This window comes from Solea senegalensis, linkage group LG18 (genome assembly GCF_019176455.1).
Source record: "Solea senegalensis isolate Sse05_10M linkage group LG18, IFAPA_SoseM_1, whole genome shotgun sequence".
Lineage (NCBI taxonomy): Eukaryota > Metazoa > Chordata > Actinopteri > Pleuronectiformes > Soleidae > Solea > Solea senegalensis.
The window spans coordinates 3,918,401-3,934,801 of record NC_058041.1 but is presented as its reverse complement, the minus strand read 5'-3'; the positions used below and the strand labels follow the sequence as shown (position 1 = coordinate 3,934,801).

At 43.2% G+C, this 16,401-nt stretch overlaps 1 protein-coding gene across 1 annotated transcript; it reads right to left on the bottom strand.

Annotated features, from left to right (window-relative positions):
* Positions 1 to 1,401: 1,401 nt before the first annotated feature.
* usp22 (ubiquitin specific peptidase 22) lies at positions 1,402 to 16,368 on the bottom strand. The gene is made up of 13 exons (XM_044013835.1): positions 15,620 to 16,368; positions 11,592 to 11,724; positions 8,352 to 8,465; positions 7,507 to 7,608; positions 6,178 to 6,344; positions 5,923 to 6,070; positions 5,575 to 5,677; positions 4,250 to 4,408; positions 3,248 to 3,374; positions 3,061 to 3,152; positions 2,782 to 2,844; positions 2,126 to 2,275; positions 1,402 to 2,027 (listed from the first exon to the last, which is right to left on the bottom strand). Exons 1-13 carry the CDS (start codon positions 15,737 to 15,739, stop codon positions 1,985 to 1,987), a joined length of 1,521 nt encoding a protein of 506 aa, XP_043869770.1. The 5' UTR covers positions 15,740 to 16,368; the 3' UTR covers positions 1,402 to 1,984.
* Positions 16,369 to 16,401: the final 33 nt, after the last annotated feature.

The following is a 16,401-nucleotide window of genomic DNA, read 5'->3' as shown; positions in this document are numbered from 1 at the left end:
TCTTCCTCTTCTGATTCTTTTTTTTTTGCCATTTACCTGAAATAGCATCATGACAACGTGACGATCATGTCTCTGTAACGTCTAAGATTAAACCCCCACCCCCCCACAAAAAAAATTTAAACAAACAAAAACCGCTTTAGCAGCCGGTTGGTGAAGATTATTAGCACTTTTTTTTTTACAAAAACATGATTAACAGGTTAAGTTCTGATTTTTTTGGAAGTGTGGTTGTCTGATGTAGTGACACATCCATCAGCACAGACCCTGCAACAGGCACCAGCCTGAGACGCAGATGTTTGCATGGCTGCCAACTAAATTTAGCCACTGTTCTAAAGACTCTGCCCTCGCTTAAGAAAATGCTTACCGCTTTATCTTGCTGTCAGACAGCCTCATCTAACTGCAAACTGAAGGTAGTGTTGCTTTCCCACTCCCCGCACCAAAGCCCATAGAGAAAATCAGTGATTTTACATCACAGCACACAGGAGCGGTTAATCCACTGCCGCCTCCTCCACTAAGTTCAAAAGTGTCATTTTGTGACCTCTGTTATTTAAATACTTACTTCCGATTTACCCAAGTGGCACAAACTTACCAGACGGGGCAGCGGTAGACCAGCAGCGCCAGTGTGGACACAAGCCTAAAATCGCTGATTTTCTCCATGGAGTTTGGTGTGGCAGAGTGAGTCGTTTACAACACATCAGTTTCTGGTCAATAACGGCAAGATTAAGCGGCAAACATATTCCTAAAATATCAGAGACCTAAGCAGACAATGACTTTATTAAGAGTCTCCCCTGGTATACTTCTGTGCACAAACTGCACCATCAATGTGCAGCACGTTGGGTGCATGTGATACTACAGGACCCTGACGCACAAGTATACCATGGTCCGCGATATGCGACACGCACGGCATAGGCGTAGGAAGTATACCAGGGCCTTAAAGTGGCTGAAATCTGTTTTTCCTTGTGTTCCACCCAACTGGGTTCTAGGCGCAGGAGCACAGTGCATCAGTGTCTTTCCGTCGTACAACAAGACTTCAAAAAAAACCAAAACAAAAAACCCTGAACTATTACTTTAACAGCACTAAACACAGACAAACAAAGTGACCCTTCTGGGAGAATGAAAGAATCGTAAACAAAACTATGTATAAAAATATAATATTATTTCCTGTGTCGTCTATTTCCCACTGTGACTGTTGGAAGCAGCAAGGCAGAGAAGAACAGATCCTTTGTGGACTTGTTGAGGGAAAAAAAAAAAAAGTTTTCTTAAGCATCCAATGACCACAGAGTCACAAGTAATTATCGGAATAAACTTTTTTTCCCTTTACAATATTCATAACACCATGAGTTAAGTTACTGTTTTTTTTTGTTTGTTTGCATTTTCACAAAATGCATCATTTCACTTCTATATTTGAAATATTTGGTCATTTGGAGGAGTGTGAGTGTGAAAAAAAAAAGAGTAGGTTCTGTTTCTTAGCACCCTTAGGTGTAAATATATGCAGCCGTGTGAGCGTGAAGCAGGACACTGGTGAAGAACAGCATTCGTGATCATGTAAACCTTCCCCAGATCAACTACGGTTTAAAAAAAACAAACAAACAAACAAAAAATCTGCCCATCTTTCTGTTTCAGTATTTCCACTCACGTAGCAGATTATCACAGCGGTTTTCTTCTTTTAATCCCCTGAAATCCAGCGAAAGAGATACAATATTCCTTCAGTGCCCGAACAAAACATATCCTCCCAGTTTTCTTGTATTTTCCGCCCACAGTTAAGAAGAGATTGTTCTGCCTCGAGTGTCATACAGACTGGATTATAGTGTGTGAGCAAAGGTGGTTCCATGTTAAGAGTGAGAGCTGCAAGTGCGAAACGATTCAGGTAGGCTTGTGTTTGTGTTTCCTTCACCTCTCTGATGTCTCCCGTTACCTGTTCCCATGCAACTCCTTCCTCCTCGCGTCGTCCCTCTTTCTGTCCTGCGAGCTGCGCTGATGGAGGCGACTACTCGTACTCCAGGAACTGTTTGTGGTAAAACAAAAGGTACCTGAGGAGACAAAAACAAAACAAAAGGAAGTACAGAGTCAGACTGGAATAAGCTAGACTGGAATAAGGACGCAACACTCCGACTCCTCAGCTGCTTACCCCTCACTGTCCAGCACATCCTTGATGCTGGCCTTGGTGATGATGGCGTCGTCACATTTGAACCACTGGTCTTTGTGCTGCCGGATGAAGGTGGTGTAATGGCCGCTCTCTAGTGTCCCCTGGTGGTTTACCACAGCAAATAGACTATACCTGAAACGAGATAAAAATTAAAACATTAAAACAAACTGCAGTGGTTAGGAAGACACAGCTGGTTATTACATGGAAAGATCTGGATAAAAGTATAGCAGTAGTCACAGAAGTAAAAGCTCTAAAATCACTTTTTAGATTCACATAACTTGCACATGTCAAACAAGTGTTTCGTGAGCTAACCTCGACTTAAATCTTAACCATTAACTTTACAAACTTATAGGTTAGGTAAGTCCTTAACAGATAGAACAATATATATCGCAAAAGAATATAACATTTACACAAACTTTACAGCACTACTCAAGTATGCAAATTCATTGTTCATAAAAACATAATTCCACACTGTATTATATTGTACACTGTATTACAAGTGAACATATTCTGTGCCAAATTAAAAAATAAGTCAAAAAAAGGTGACCTTGAGTTCATCTCGTCAGGTGACTAACTCAGGGCACCATCGTTTGGATAGGAAATGCAAAATATGTCAGTAGGAATATTGTTTGTCTCACTTGTTGTCGTTGTTGAAGGGATCCACCGTCTGCTGGTACTGTCCGTTCATCCTGCTCTCTTTACTGAATCACACAACACAACAGATGTAGACACAACACATTTATCCATATATTTTAGCATAAAATGAAACTAAAAGATGTGAACATCTTTCATTCCTCTTCCATTTAAGGTTCTTTCTCCAGCTTCTTAAATATTTTTATTAAATACTATTATTATTATTATATTAAAAACTATTATTAAATAAGAATATTTCTACGTGTGATGTGGAGTGCACTCACCTGGAGGCCATGAAGGGAGTCATGTCCAGCTCCAGTGGGAAGGAGACATAAGTTGTGATCTTCCGCCGTAGTTTGGCCGAATGTTCAAACCTCTGAGAGAACGAACACACACACACACACACGTTCAAAGTGTCAGACCTCACACACGAACACACACACACTCAGACATGCACAAAGAGACACTCACTTTGAGGTGAAAGCAGGCCACGATGGGGAGCTTCTTCATGGTCAGCTGCTTGGTGGACTCCTGGTAACTATGGCAACCGCTGCACTTGATCTTAGCGCTGCTGCCGAGGTGCTCTGGTCTGGTAAACCTGGATAAGAGGGGATGGGATTTAGAGTGTGTGTGTGTAAAGTGATGCTGCTGTGTTCACCTGTTGTCTCTGCTCTAGTGAACTGAAGATGAACATTAATTACTGCAGTTGCAGGGAGCTGTATCTAACTCTGTGCTCTCTGAGGTGTTGATGTGAGGATTCTGAGTTTGTCAGGATGTTTGTGTCTTTGTCTCCATGTTTTTTTTTTGTTTGCTTTCCAGTTTAGAAATTGTACGTCTATTATGAAAGGTTAAAAATGAGGCTCTTTTTCAAAACACCAGAGACGTTTGCTATATTTTTAATGCACATGACCCGTAGAGGAATACAGAATAGAGAAGAATAAGAATTGTTCTTGTTATTGTAGACACAGCGTACAATAAATTTGGTATTGAGTGTGCAGGCAGCCAGAGAAGACACTTCATCTTTTTGAGCCAAAAGTGTGTGAAAAATAAATTTAATTACACAGGATTGTATTCTTACCTGCTGTATACCAGACCTCCATAGATACGCAGGTTATCCAGTTATATAACCTGCGTATTATATAACTGGATAACCTGCAGAATTACTACATAGTAATAGTAATTACAGAATTACTATTACTATAGCAGAATTACTATTGCAACAACACATCATCATTAGGGTAAAACTAACCTCACGACGGTCTAAACACAGCTCACGTTTAGACCGTCGATGTTTATAAGTCAAAATTCAAATGCTAGTTTAATTGAGGGGCTTGGATTTTTCTCAGACCATAAAAAACACTAGATTCCATCAAATAAATGTATAGAATTTAATCAAACTTGTGTGTCTTTGTAAGTAAACCGTTTTGCCTCTGAGGGAGACTCAGACCTGACCTCCCGATTATTTTCGGTTACCTGCGCAGACAATCGGTGAGCGTTGTGGCTCCAGTGGCGTGACTCTCCCCGTTGAGTGCTGATCCGTCTCCTCCAGGGCTGAGCGGCCAGAAAGGTGTGGAGGACCCCGGCAGGTCCAGGCTGATGTCCCAGAACGGGTCTATGGTCGTTGAAACGCCACTGAGATGTAACACGGACAGACAGAAGGGAGAGAAATTGTTGCCCAGTGGAGCTCTAGATTGTTATCCGCTGAGGACGCTGTGTTTTCCCTTTACATTCACAGACATGAGAAGGTGAGAACAAATGATGGAGATAAAATTAATTAATTCTGGCACCGCCGCGGCTGCTCGCTCGGATCCTGACACTGTTGGCAGCGCAGCTTGTGCATCTGGACTGTGAAGATTACTGTTGAACAGCATTCGGAGATGCACATACTGCAGCTTTGAACTGACACTAAACAATATGTAAAACAAAATACACCGGTGGACAGGGCTTCATCTTTTCTCTTTACTCTGCTGATTACGTGAGACGCTGTGAGGTGTTGGAGTGTTTCCCAGGTCACAGTGGGGGAGATGCTGGATGCACCCGAGGCTGATGTCCAGTCTCGTCAGTTAACACATGGCGGCTCACATCGCATCTCATAAGCGCCTCATCCGTCAGAGAAGCTTAAAAAGCCCGGATTTTAAAATGATTCAGTAAAGGGCGCGTTGCCAAACTGCTTCATCAAATCAACCATTGTCTCGTCTTTTACAATGTACTGCTTTTCTTTGATTTAAGGCCAATTACACTCAGTTTGACACTCTGTTGCATGATTAAGTCAAACTCGGATGAGAACACTGTGGATTGTACTGTAGAATCCTTAAGGGCTATGAGTGCAATCTTCTGTCATTTTTGGGAGACATCAGCTGGATTGATTCCTCCTCCAAACCTGCAGGGGGCAGTGTAGGAATGAGCAGCATAATCGGCAGCTTTGACTGAATCAAAACATTCACATGGAATCACTGCGGCTACATATTCTTTAGGAGCCTCTGCAGTATCTTCATAAACCTGGGAAACAAAGTCTAATCAGGAGACGTGACGCTGCAACAACCTCTCTGGCCACCAGATGGGGCTACATGTTCACTTTAAAGACTGTGTTTTTTTTTCCTGTTGCTGCAGTGTAGCCGTTCGTTGCGTGTGTGTCGGCAGCTGATGGTGCAATGTGTAAAAGGAGAGGAGAGGAGAGGATGAGACGAGAATTGTCACTCAGGAAAAGAGCGGTGAGTGAAGTGTGTCCCTTTTTTTTTTAACTGGGGGGAAAATAAAGTACACATTTCCTTGTACCACGCACAAACACACACACTTACTGGCAGACTTGACAGGTGACGTCAGACTGCAGGCCCCCTGTGAAGATTTGGTCGATGATGCAGTTACAATGGTTTGGGTTGTTGGCTTTCTTCCCGTTGTCATCTGTATATACACACACACACACACACACACACACAGTGAGCAAAAGCTGCCTCCCTCTTTAGATAAGAGGCACTCACATCTCTACATCTCTCTCTCTCTCTCCTGCAAACATCCCTCTTCTACTCTCACCTGCACTCAGATTAAAAAACCCAAACCCAAAAGCCTGTCATTCTTCCTGCTGTGTTTAGACTCCACATCACATGCCAGAGTGTACGTGTCTGTCTCTGTGCAAATGTGTTTTTGACCTTTGCAGTGTCTGTGCAGGACGTCCAGTGCCGCGATGAGGAACTCGTGGGCGTCTTGCTGCTCGTAACCGGCCAGGTGGCGGGCGTGAGTCCACACCAGGTGGAGGAGGCGGAAAGGGATATGAGGCGATCGGTGGCCTGAGTAGAACTAAAGCGGGAGTGTGTTCGTGAGCTCAAACTGTTCATCTCGCTTATTTCGTTTCTTTTTTTGATTTAGATTTTTTTGAACGGAGTATAAAAACAATGAACAGGTACCTCCTGGAAGAGTTGCGACATCTCACACACCAAGCAGGAGTTGCTCTGCATCTCACATTTGTGCCGGTCAGATAGGAAGAAGTCACGCAGCAGCGGCGTGTGTGTCAGTGCCTGGACGATGCAGTTCATGAAGCACGTGTTGCCCAAGTTAATCAGTCCGCGCAGGCCTGAGGGAAAAACAGGGGAGGAGGTTTAAATAAAGGAAAGACAAAAGGGAAATAATAAGCAGAGGAGGAATAAAGAAAAACAGAGGAGGACAGATAGAGAGGGCTAAAAAAGAGCCTGATGATTTGTCATATTCTGGGCTGATGCAGCGAGGCAGCTAAGCTGCAGTGCTGTCAATGATAAACACACACACACACACACAGTAAATCCATGATGTCCCTCAGGCAACAGAGGACTGCATGCAGGGAAACCCTTGTCAGATTACTACATGGAAAACCACACAGGAGGAGAAAGGGAGGCGAAGGCAGGCGAGAAAAACCCTGGAAGGAAAGAAGGACAGGAGGCGAGGGAGGAATGAAATGAAGAAGGATGGATATAGGCAGTGTTCTCACAGATGAGCAGCCAGGCCTGTAATTTCCCTCACCTAAGACAGTGCCAGGGATGTTAATGGTGCTCGAGAACACCCCTGCAGGCAGCTAGAAGGTGTTAAACGTATGTCAAATCTCTTCACTCCCACACGCTGCTTGTCTTAATATTTCCTGCTGCTACAATCATGTCCTGCTGCCTTTCTCGGAGGAAAAAAATACAACTTTTTTTATGAAAGAACTGCCCAATATCAATATAATATATTGAATATTCATTCAAACTCACAGGTGCTGTATTAGATTACATTTTTAGCGTCAGCAGTCTACAAAAGCATCCCTTAGTGAAATACTTTAGATAAATCTGTGTTAAATATCTTAATATTTCATGATCTAGATTGCTGACAAGGGCTTTTAACACGCTAATTTTGTTTAGACCTGGTATGAAGATCAATCATGTGTGTGGAAATCTTAAAAGAAGAATATATATATCTATATCTATATCTATATATATCTATATATATATCTATCTATATATATATAGATATATATATATATATCCTCGCTGCTGCTGAAAAACAACACGGCTGATCCTGAAAATTGAGCATTTACCACTTAGTGTATTTGCAGATGTTGGTGGTTCCATTGTAACCTCTAAACTGCCTCTCTCTCTCTGTCATGGACCTGTCCAGACTGACAACCAGCAATTTGAAGCAAGACAGAGATGGGTTTTGTGTGCGTGTTTGTGGGAGACACACACACACACACACACACACACACACACAGAAAGACAGACACTCACCGATGGTGCAGTTGGATGTGATTCTTCTCCTCTTGGGGTTGTGGCGTAGAAGTTCCAGCTCCCTCTTCGTGGGCTCCCATGTCGAGTACTTCTCTCCGATGCCTGGAACACACACGCACGCACGTGTTTGGAAGGCCATAACCTTTCAACAGCAAAAATACTTCATGGTGCTGTGTCTATAAATATACAAACAGGATGTGAGCAAAATGCAATAACGAATTAAAGATTAAACAAAAAAAAAGCTGTACTTCATAAGATATAAATTCCCAGTAACGAGGGGATGAAGTGCCACAAGGGGGAGCCAGCAATTTTCCAGCCGTACCAGGACCTAATGACTTGTTTTTCCACTTTGAAAAGGTTTACTACAAATATGTATTCCATTTGTGATGTGTGGTGAAATGATTTAGACATTTAAAGAGTCTAAACTAAAGCATATTTTTTAGGATTATCACTATTAACAGGCAGCCCATGGCCAAGAGGAAAGGAACTGGGCTAGTAATCGGAGAGGTTCTAATCCCTGAATGGGTCAAAGGCCGGGGTTTCCCCCGAGGAAGGAACCCAGTCCTTGTTGCTACCCAGTGCTCCTTCGCTACTGGTGTGAAAAAAGCATGGGTTAAAAGCAGAGGTCAAATTCACTGGAATTCAGTCATGGATTGGAATTTTTTGTTTTTGGTACAAATAGTTGTCTAATTGGTAGTTCCTACTTAGCATTTATCAGATTGTGCTTGTTTGGAGTCTGCTATCAGTGATCTGCCAGGTCTGTCATGTAATATTGATGTCGGCGCCAACACTTGGAGTGGCATGTGTGTCACAGTGTGGATTTGTGTGCGTAAACGTCGTCACACCTTGCATTTTCCAGGCTTTCCTTTGTTCCTCTTTGGCAATCTGTTCCATGTCTTTGTCATAAATGTAGTCTTGGCACATGAAGCAGTAGATTCCCCCGTACAGCAGGTCGATCGCTGGGGGGACAGAGGAGAAAAACAAAAAGAAGGGAAACAAAAAGAGCATTTTAATTCAGGTGCAGGGACAACTTTTATTCAACTGTCACGGGGGGTAGTAATAAAAGAAAGCGTGAACTGCTCCATCTCTCAAATCTGTATCTATTCTGGACACGACGCCGGGTAGCGGGGGCTCATCCGCTGACTTATCAGCGAGCTGTTAACACCATCCAGGAACAGCCGAGAGACACCCTGAGAGACGACGAGAGCGCCGAGAAGTCATAAGGTGATGAGATGGAGGGAGCCGCAATCCCTCAACGTCACACACTCACTTAAATGTTCACACACAGACCGAAACTGTCCTTCCACTCCTCCTCCTCTCTTTTCCCCTCTCCTCACCTGCTCTGTGCCCTGCCTCTACCTGTTTGCTGTTGCTATGACAACGTGCCTTTGGGCCTGTCATCCTCTGCAGGTATGGGGGCAGAGGCAGAGAAATGACTGGATGGAGGTAGATGCAATTGAGCTGAAAAGGCAAAAAAGGATAAGAGCAATTAGATGAAATCCTGTTCTGATTCTGAATATTGACGGGGTCGTCAGGTAACCATGGGAACAAGGGGAGGGTAAATGAGAAGAGGAAAAAGGGAGATGGGGATAATCCCATATGAAATTGTTAGATCAAATAAATGGGGAAAATAAGGAAGGTGGAGAAATAGGAGGAGCCAGGGTTTAATGGAGGATAATTCCACAGGGTTTTTTTTCGACTTAATTACCTCCTCACTAGTCTGCTGAGATCTGTCCCTTTTTTTCCCTTTTCTGTCCCTCTATATGAGAACATTTCTCACGGTTTTTGTTGCTACATCTAATTCAGCAGCTAACCTAATTAAACCCACAATTACACCACGGGAGACACACACACACACACCAGAGGGGGTCTTCCCTGAGCCGAGCGATAACGGCAGATAAAAGGAGCCGTCATAAAAACAAACCAGCAGGTTTCTCAACATCTGCCAAATGCAGCCTTTGTCATGGACACGCAGAGAGCCTTTTTTTGCTGCTGCTGCAGCAGCACCACCATTCTCCTCCAAACGCTGACGACACTGTTATGTACTTCACTCAAAACAACCTTATTTTATTATGTGGAGAATTTAAAAGAAAAGATAGTGGGCACAGAGCTGCTACGGAGGCGTTCAGACTCGCGGTACGCACTGAACATATAGAGCTCAACAGTCGCTGCCAACTTTTAGAACAGCTCTGCTACAGGAAGTTAAATTCCTACTCATTTTGTCATTGACGTCAATGGAATAAAGCTGGGCACCAGGCTGACCCACTATGAGATAAATCTTGACAATAAAATATTTGATTCAGAGCAATACAAATATAGGAAACCATTAAAAAGCAAAGGGTACAAAACTGTGTGTACACTTATTCTAAAAGTCCATCGAGATGAATTCAGTCTGGAGTTAAGGGAACATTTAAAAATGTTTTTTCGAGCTGTCGCGATCTAGTAATGGGATGGACAGATGTACCGCTGCCAGCACTGAGGCAGGAAAAACCTGGCCGGAGAGAAATATGGCTGACTGGCTTTAAAAAGGGTTGAAAATGTGAGAGGTGCCAAACCTCAACCCGAGTGTTACACAGCGCTCTACAAGACGTTGTCAAAAAACCAAAGCAGACTATATCTTTTAGGAGATATAGCAAAACCTTAAAACCTGTTTGAGTTGACAATGTACAGCCTAGAAACGCATCAGACAGGCTATCTCAAGCAACGTCGTCCAGCAGAGGGCAACGAGAGCATTGATACTATGCTCTTTTCTGTAGAAAATGTAGGACACGTTCTCCTGAGCACATAACCATGCAAGCAAAGAAGAAAGAAACACTTTGTGTTGTTTTGATAATTCCTTATTATCCCCCCATCCTTCACAAAAATATCCATACACATTTTCAACACAGTTCAGATACATTTTCTCTGCAAATACTTGAGTGATTTTTGAGCACCGTTCTGATTATGAGGAGGCTGCGCGTCCCTGTGGGAGGAGCAGGGACGGGGTAAGAACAGCCAACTGTTCTCGGCTTTCGGCAAACACCCACATCTTTGTTTGAATCTGGATCCGTGCAGATTGTGACTCCGATGCAAATATTTAATTCAAAAGTATTGAAGCACATCCTCTGCTGCGAGAGTTCGCTGACAGAGCAACCTTGGTGTGAAGTGAGCTGCGGTGAGGAGAAACAGTCAGATTCTGAAAATAGAATTCACTTTCTTTAAAAAGGAAGACCATTTTAATCTCGGATCCAGGTTATCACCGAAAATGTTATGTTTTCCACTATATTCTCAGAGCCGGAATCATAATCCTGTCAAAACAAGGTACTAGAGACAAATCTCATTTTTCATGCGACCCCTATAAACACACACAGACCACCGGAGGATTTGTGTGGAATTTAATTGCAAACATGGGAGATAAGAAGCAATTAAATTGATTGTTAGCATGCATTAATGTACTCCTAAACAGACCTCGGTGTTAATTACTGAGTTCACCGATGCGTACGTTGCCTGTAATGGGCTACACGCGGACAAATACCCAGGTGACTTGAAATGCCCTTTAGACTGTGTTGCATTATGTTGCAGCAGGTTGCATAAGAGCTCCCTCTTTCACCCTGCACGGCATTTGCCTTATCAAACACATCACTAAAACACAAACTCCGTATATCCAACATTGAATCGATCCTAGATACAAACACATGAAAGACAAACAAACACACTCCCGTGTTTATAAATGATCAGTGCTTCATGTGCTGCTGCACCAGGCTACATCTTCATTAGTCCCTCGACTGTATAATTAGCCCTATTAGCAGCCTTTGTTTTGAGAGAGGGTAATGGCAGCATGTAGATGTGTGTGTGTGTGTGTGTGTTCACTTACCACTTGATGTATAGTCATTTAAACAAACGGAGGTCAATTGGCTTATAGTCCATTTATTTCACCTACTACAGCTGCACGTGTGGACATGTGAACATCTTAAGGTTCGTTATGCTCAGTGTTACGATACGTGTTCATTTAATCTAGATTTGTGCATGTCTTGTGAAGGGGTGCAGTGTAGCAAAATATTCAAGGAAGCCATAAACTGAGGTCAGTTTGCTGGTGTGCATCATACCTAGGTTATGCCTTTTGCTCTTGGCATGTTCGTGGATGTGTTTCTTGGCAAAGCAGGCAAAGAAGACGCAGTAGAGGCAGGAGTGGAGTCGGTTCAGGTGGGCACCGCACATGTGGCAGATGCATGACTTGGCCTGGAAAACAAAAAGAGACAATAAAAAGGAAGAAAGTTTGTTTTAAAAACATATTACAAACTCCAGAAACAGAAAACTTAACTCACAGAGTAATGCTTTATAGCTGCACTGCATCAAATGCATCTTTCGGCTGGCTTCTAATTTTTAGATTTTTTTTTTTGGCATTTCGCTCTCACACTCACTCCATCCAACTTAAGCAAGTACACCGGCATCTCAGCTGTGATATTTCATTTACATTATCCGCACCAAAGCCTGCTACAGATACATTTGGATTTTCACTGGCATAGAGCGGTTCCACGTCGCTTTACATAAGCCTCTGGTGTCTCTTGTGCAGAATAAAAACATGCGGCTAGAAACCAATCTGACAGGTAATTCTTCAAGGATGTGGGTGTGAGAAAGAGAGGTGTGCCTTTGTCTATAACGTGAGTATTCCCTTCTCTTACGACGGCTGAGGGGCCCATGGCGATCATGTAAGATTCAGGTAATTAAAGTGTAAACCTACATTGGGGTATATGAGCAATAATGAATAATACATTACTGTATATTATATGTTTGATAGCCTTGTTGGAGGAATGGGGGGGGGTGGGGCGGGGCACGAGTGTGTGCATGGGGAGCAGATAGCGACAGTTCAAAAGCATGCAGATGAGAAGCTGGCGTGCCAATGAGCCAGCATGAATATGAGGAGTTGGGGAGGGGGGGGTGAGAGAAGGCAGGGAAAAGCGAGAAGAAGAAAAAAGAGGTTAAGGAGGGTCAACAGCAAAATTACACAAATCAAAGACAAAATTCATTCAATCATTTTTACCGCAGGGCCGACATATAGAGATAAACATAACATGTACGGTAATTTTAGAGCCCCTCGATCGAACCAGGATTCAAACCTGTGACCATCTCGCTGTGAGGCAACTACACCCCTGTCAATTTAAATTTAAACGATAAATAAAACTGGCTGTATCATCACTGATAAAGCCTTTGAAATGTGTCTCACATCCAGCTACATCAACAAGACTTAAAAAAAGGAAATATACTGCTGATTCTGCTGCTAAGCTCCGAGACTGACCACTGACTCTGCACGTCTCTGGTCTTATTTTATATTAAATATACAACACACGCAAGCAGTATTTGTTATACTAATGTTACAAGGCTCCACTGATCTCCATGGAGACATCAATGGAAAATTAGATTTTCTTTGAGACGGACTAATAAGCTGCATTGCACCCGTCACCCAGATGAGACAGCACACACCTCTGTGAGCAACACTGAAACCAACAGAGAATAGAGTCTTTTGAACACCCAAGGAGAAAGGATGCTTACAATTCAATCTGTTAGACTTGTCTGTGGCCATGTGAGGGACTGATACTCAAGAGGACAGAACAAGAACAGCCTGCATGTTATCCCAGTAGTACTTTAAAGTACTGCTTATTGCTTAGTAATAATAAAAAAAGAGTCCAATTTTTGCAAAAATACAACAATTTTTCTTTAGTCTCATCTTAAATGAAAGGTCAGTAAGTGAAGGACACGAAGAGGATTTGGTTGGATGGATATCAGCCTAGGACATATTGCAAAACATTGCAAAACGTGGCAAAACAAGCATGACATGTCCAGAGACTGTCTCTATACAGGTATAGGAAAACTCATCTTAAGGATGAACTGGAATATGAACAAATAATAGGTTAATAAAATCAATAATAAAACTGCGAGCATCTGTGATCACACTCCTCACACACAATTCAGAATATTACTCTCAGAGAAAGAGAGAAGCGTGTGAGACTGAAATAAAAGCTTCCCAATGAACTGCACACTCATCTCTGAATGGGAAAACTGAGCCATGATCGATAAAAATGTAGCGTCACAGGGAGGTAACAACAGGAGGAGAAGCGGGGATGTGAGCCCTCCTGCCAGCTCTGTGTGCTCTGGAGTGGGGCGTGATTACAGCAGGGAGACAGCCTGCAAATATTTACTATGTTTATTACAGTACACAAACCCTCCGCACTACCAGCTGCCACTGATCTCCTTCACATGAAAGGTGACGCAAGGTTGTCCCAGAGAGAACAGAGGAGGCATGCGGCCAAGCACACGCTCATACACTGCAGATGCAATACTGTTTACAACTGCTCAGTGCATACTGATCAGCCAAAACCCTAAAACCAGTTATCTGCGTGTTCTATGTTGTGGTAGCTCAGTGTTTACATACACAGAAAATAAACAAGCACAGAAACACTAATTGTTTTCACTTATACGGGGAATAAAACAACAATTGAAGTGGAAAAACACTTGGTGCGCAGCATTTTTATACTTAGGATTAATTAACAGTGGCAAACCTTAGAGGTCTATAATTATCTTTCCGAGAGCTACCACCACCGCCTCCCATTCTGTGGCCATGTATAACCAATTATTCCTGTCAGAAATTACAAGATGGGACGCCTCACTTTGATCCATTTTCATGAGCAGAAAACAAATCCTCACATCCAACTAAATCCGATTGTGCCGATAATAAAATGGCATCACAAGATGAGGAGATACTTAGTCACATGAGGAGGGATTTTCTTGGGTTACAATGACCCGACAAAGCATCAGAAGCATGGATAAAAAAGCCAATTGATGAAAATAAAAAAAATAAAATCATTTTAATTTTAATTTTTTGGTTTAATTTCTTTTTTAAGCAATTTCGTGCAATCACGATTTCAGTTGAGATGTTTTAGGTCAAGCTTCAGGAGGGAGAAAAAATGAATTTCAGAGGTGATGGCACATGTTACACACTATCATAACGTATTCTACTATACGCAAGTGCTTTGGTTCTCAAACTGTGGTACGTGTACCAATAGTGGCACGCTAGCTCCCGAGATGGTACTTGGAGGAAAATCAGAAATACTGTTCTACTATACCAGGGTATGTGATCAGAGTGGAGCTGAGGAATTTTGACCGGAGTGCATAGAAAATGAAACAAATAACAACAGATGAGAGAGAAAATTATCTTATTGGGAATAAATCTGCCTCCTGTCCCAAGCTGACTGTTTTTTTCTGTTACTTCCAGAACTCAATATTTTCTCAGGTGGTACTTGGGAGAAATTAAAGTTATGAATAGTTTCAAGCATTTGTTTCTATATCTGACAAAGAACACTTAAAAAGATAGAAAGATTGAATTGAATCTTTTGTGATTTACTAATTCAAATTTGAAGTTACGCTCATTCATTTGATGGGTGCCACTGAATGAAGTGGTGACACTGGTGAGTCATATGTGCTGTATCAATACTTGTCCCATCAGATAACTTTGCTAAACTCTGAATCAGAAATAGAAATGATATAAAATAGAGGCTTTTACTCTAACTAACTAGAACACACTGGTCCACGTGAAACACACACGCAGTAACTTGTGGTTATCAGGAAAAGAGGTATAAAAAGACTCAATTTGAGTTTAAACCCGCACATCTTCCCCTACATTAAATTAGCGAGGAAATACCTGCATGCAACATTGACCTGCGGTGTGTGAGTGTGTGTGTGTGTGTGTGTGTGGAGCCACTGCAGGCGCAGTGCCAACGCAAACAGATGCACATCACATCATGATGCGGTGTGGATCTGTGGAGGATGCTAACGGGGCTAACCTGCTCATAACGCTTGTGAATGTGATGTGAATGTGTCAGTCAGCAGGTGTGCAGGTTGACATTTGAACCCCAACAGCAAGGTTAACTGGACTCAGTGTGGGCAGTACACAGGTGACTGTGGGCTAACAGTTTAGCATTCAGCGTGTCTGTTTGCGGGATGTTTGTGTTGTTTTCAGAAGGGCGGGGAACTGTCCACGAACACCACGAACCTCTACCGCCCCACGCACACACATAAACACACACGGAGAGTCTGTGGCGTGTTCAGGTGCTTGTTTCCGCCTGTCACTTGTTGTTACCTTGCGTTTTCTGGTCTCGGCTGACCCGCTCCACACGAAACACTGATAAATGACTCTCAGGTTCTGCTTCCAGTTATCCACTTTGAAGCCGCTGACATGGGGGCAGCCTGCGGGACTCATGGTAGTCACAGCATCCGGCTTTTGGCGTCCTCTCCGGGCGACAAATCCTGCACAAATCCCTCCGCGCAGACCCAGTCCCGAATGGGCTGGCTGGCTGGCTAGCTCGCCTGCCAGGTTCGTTATCCAGCAACTGCTGCGTTCTGGCTAACTGGACATGACCTGGCTGCGGTAACGGAGACACGCGCAGTAGCACACATCAAGACGATTGTGTTTATTTGAATATCCGCCCCAAGTGGAGACGAACTAACACTCAAGTCCACAGTAGCGCAATGAAAGCAGCTTCTCAAAATTCACTGTTACATGTTAGCACGCTGGCTAAAGTTAGTTAGCATTGGAATTTCAACAGTGGCTTACTCGGTGAGCGTCAAGACCCACCTCACTCAAAATGGTGGACCAATGAGAGCGGAGAGCGGCGCGTGACTGATGTGTGCCAACTTTCCTTTGAGCGGCTAAGCACCGCCCTTGCGAGGAAGGCGCGGCGCTGTGATTGGTGCGATTTCCCCGCAAACCACATCCGCCCATGGGAGGACGCTGATTGGCTGAACCGCGAATCCGCTTCACCATCAGCCACGAATTGTCCAATGTGACAATCAAGAGAGTGAATGGGAAATTCACATCACAAGCACGTAACGAAGCATTCTTTTTTACACAGAGAGATTACA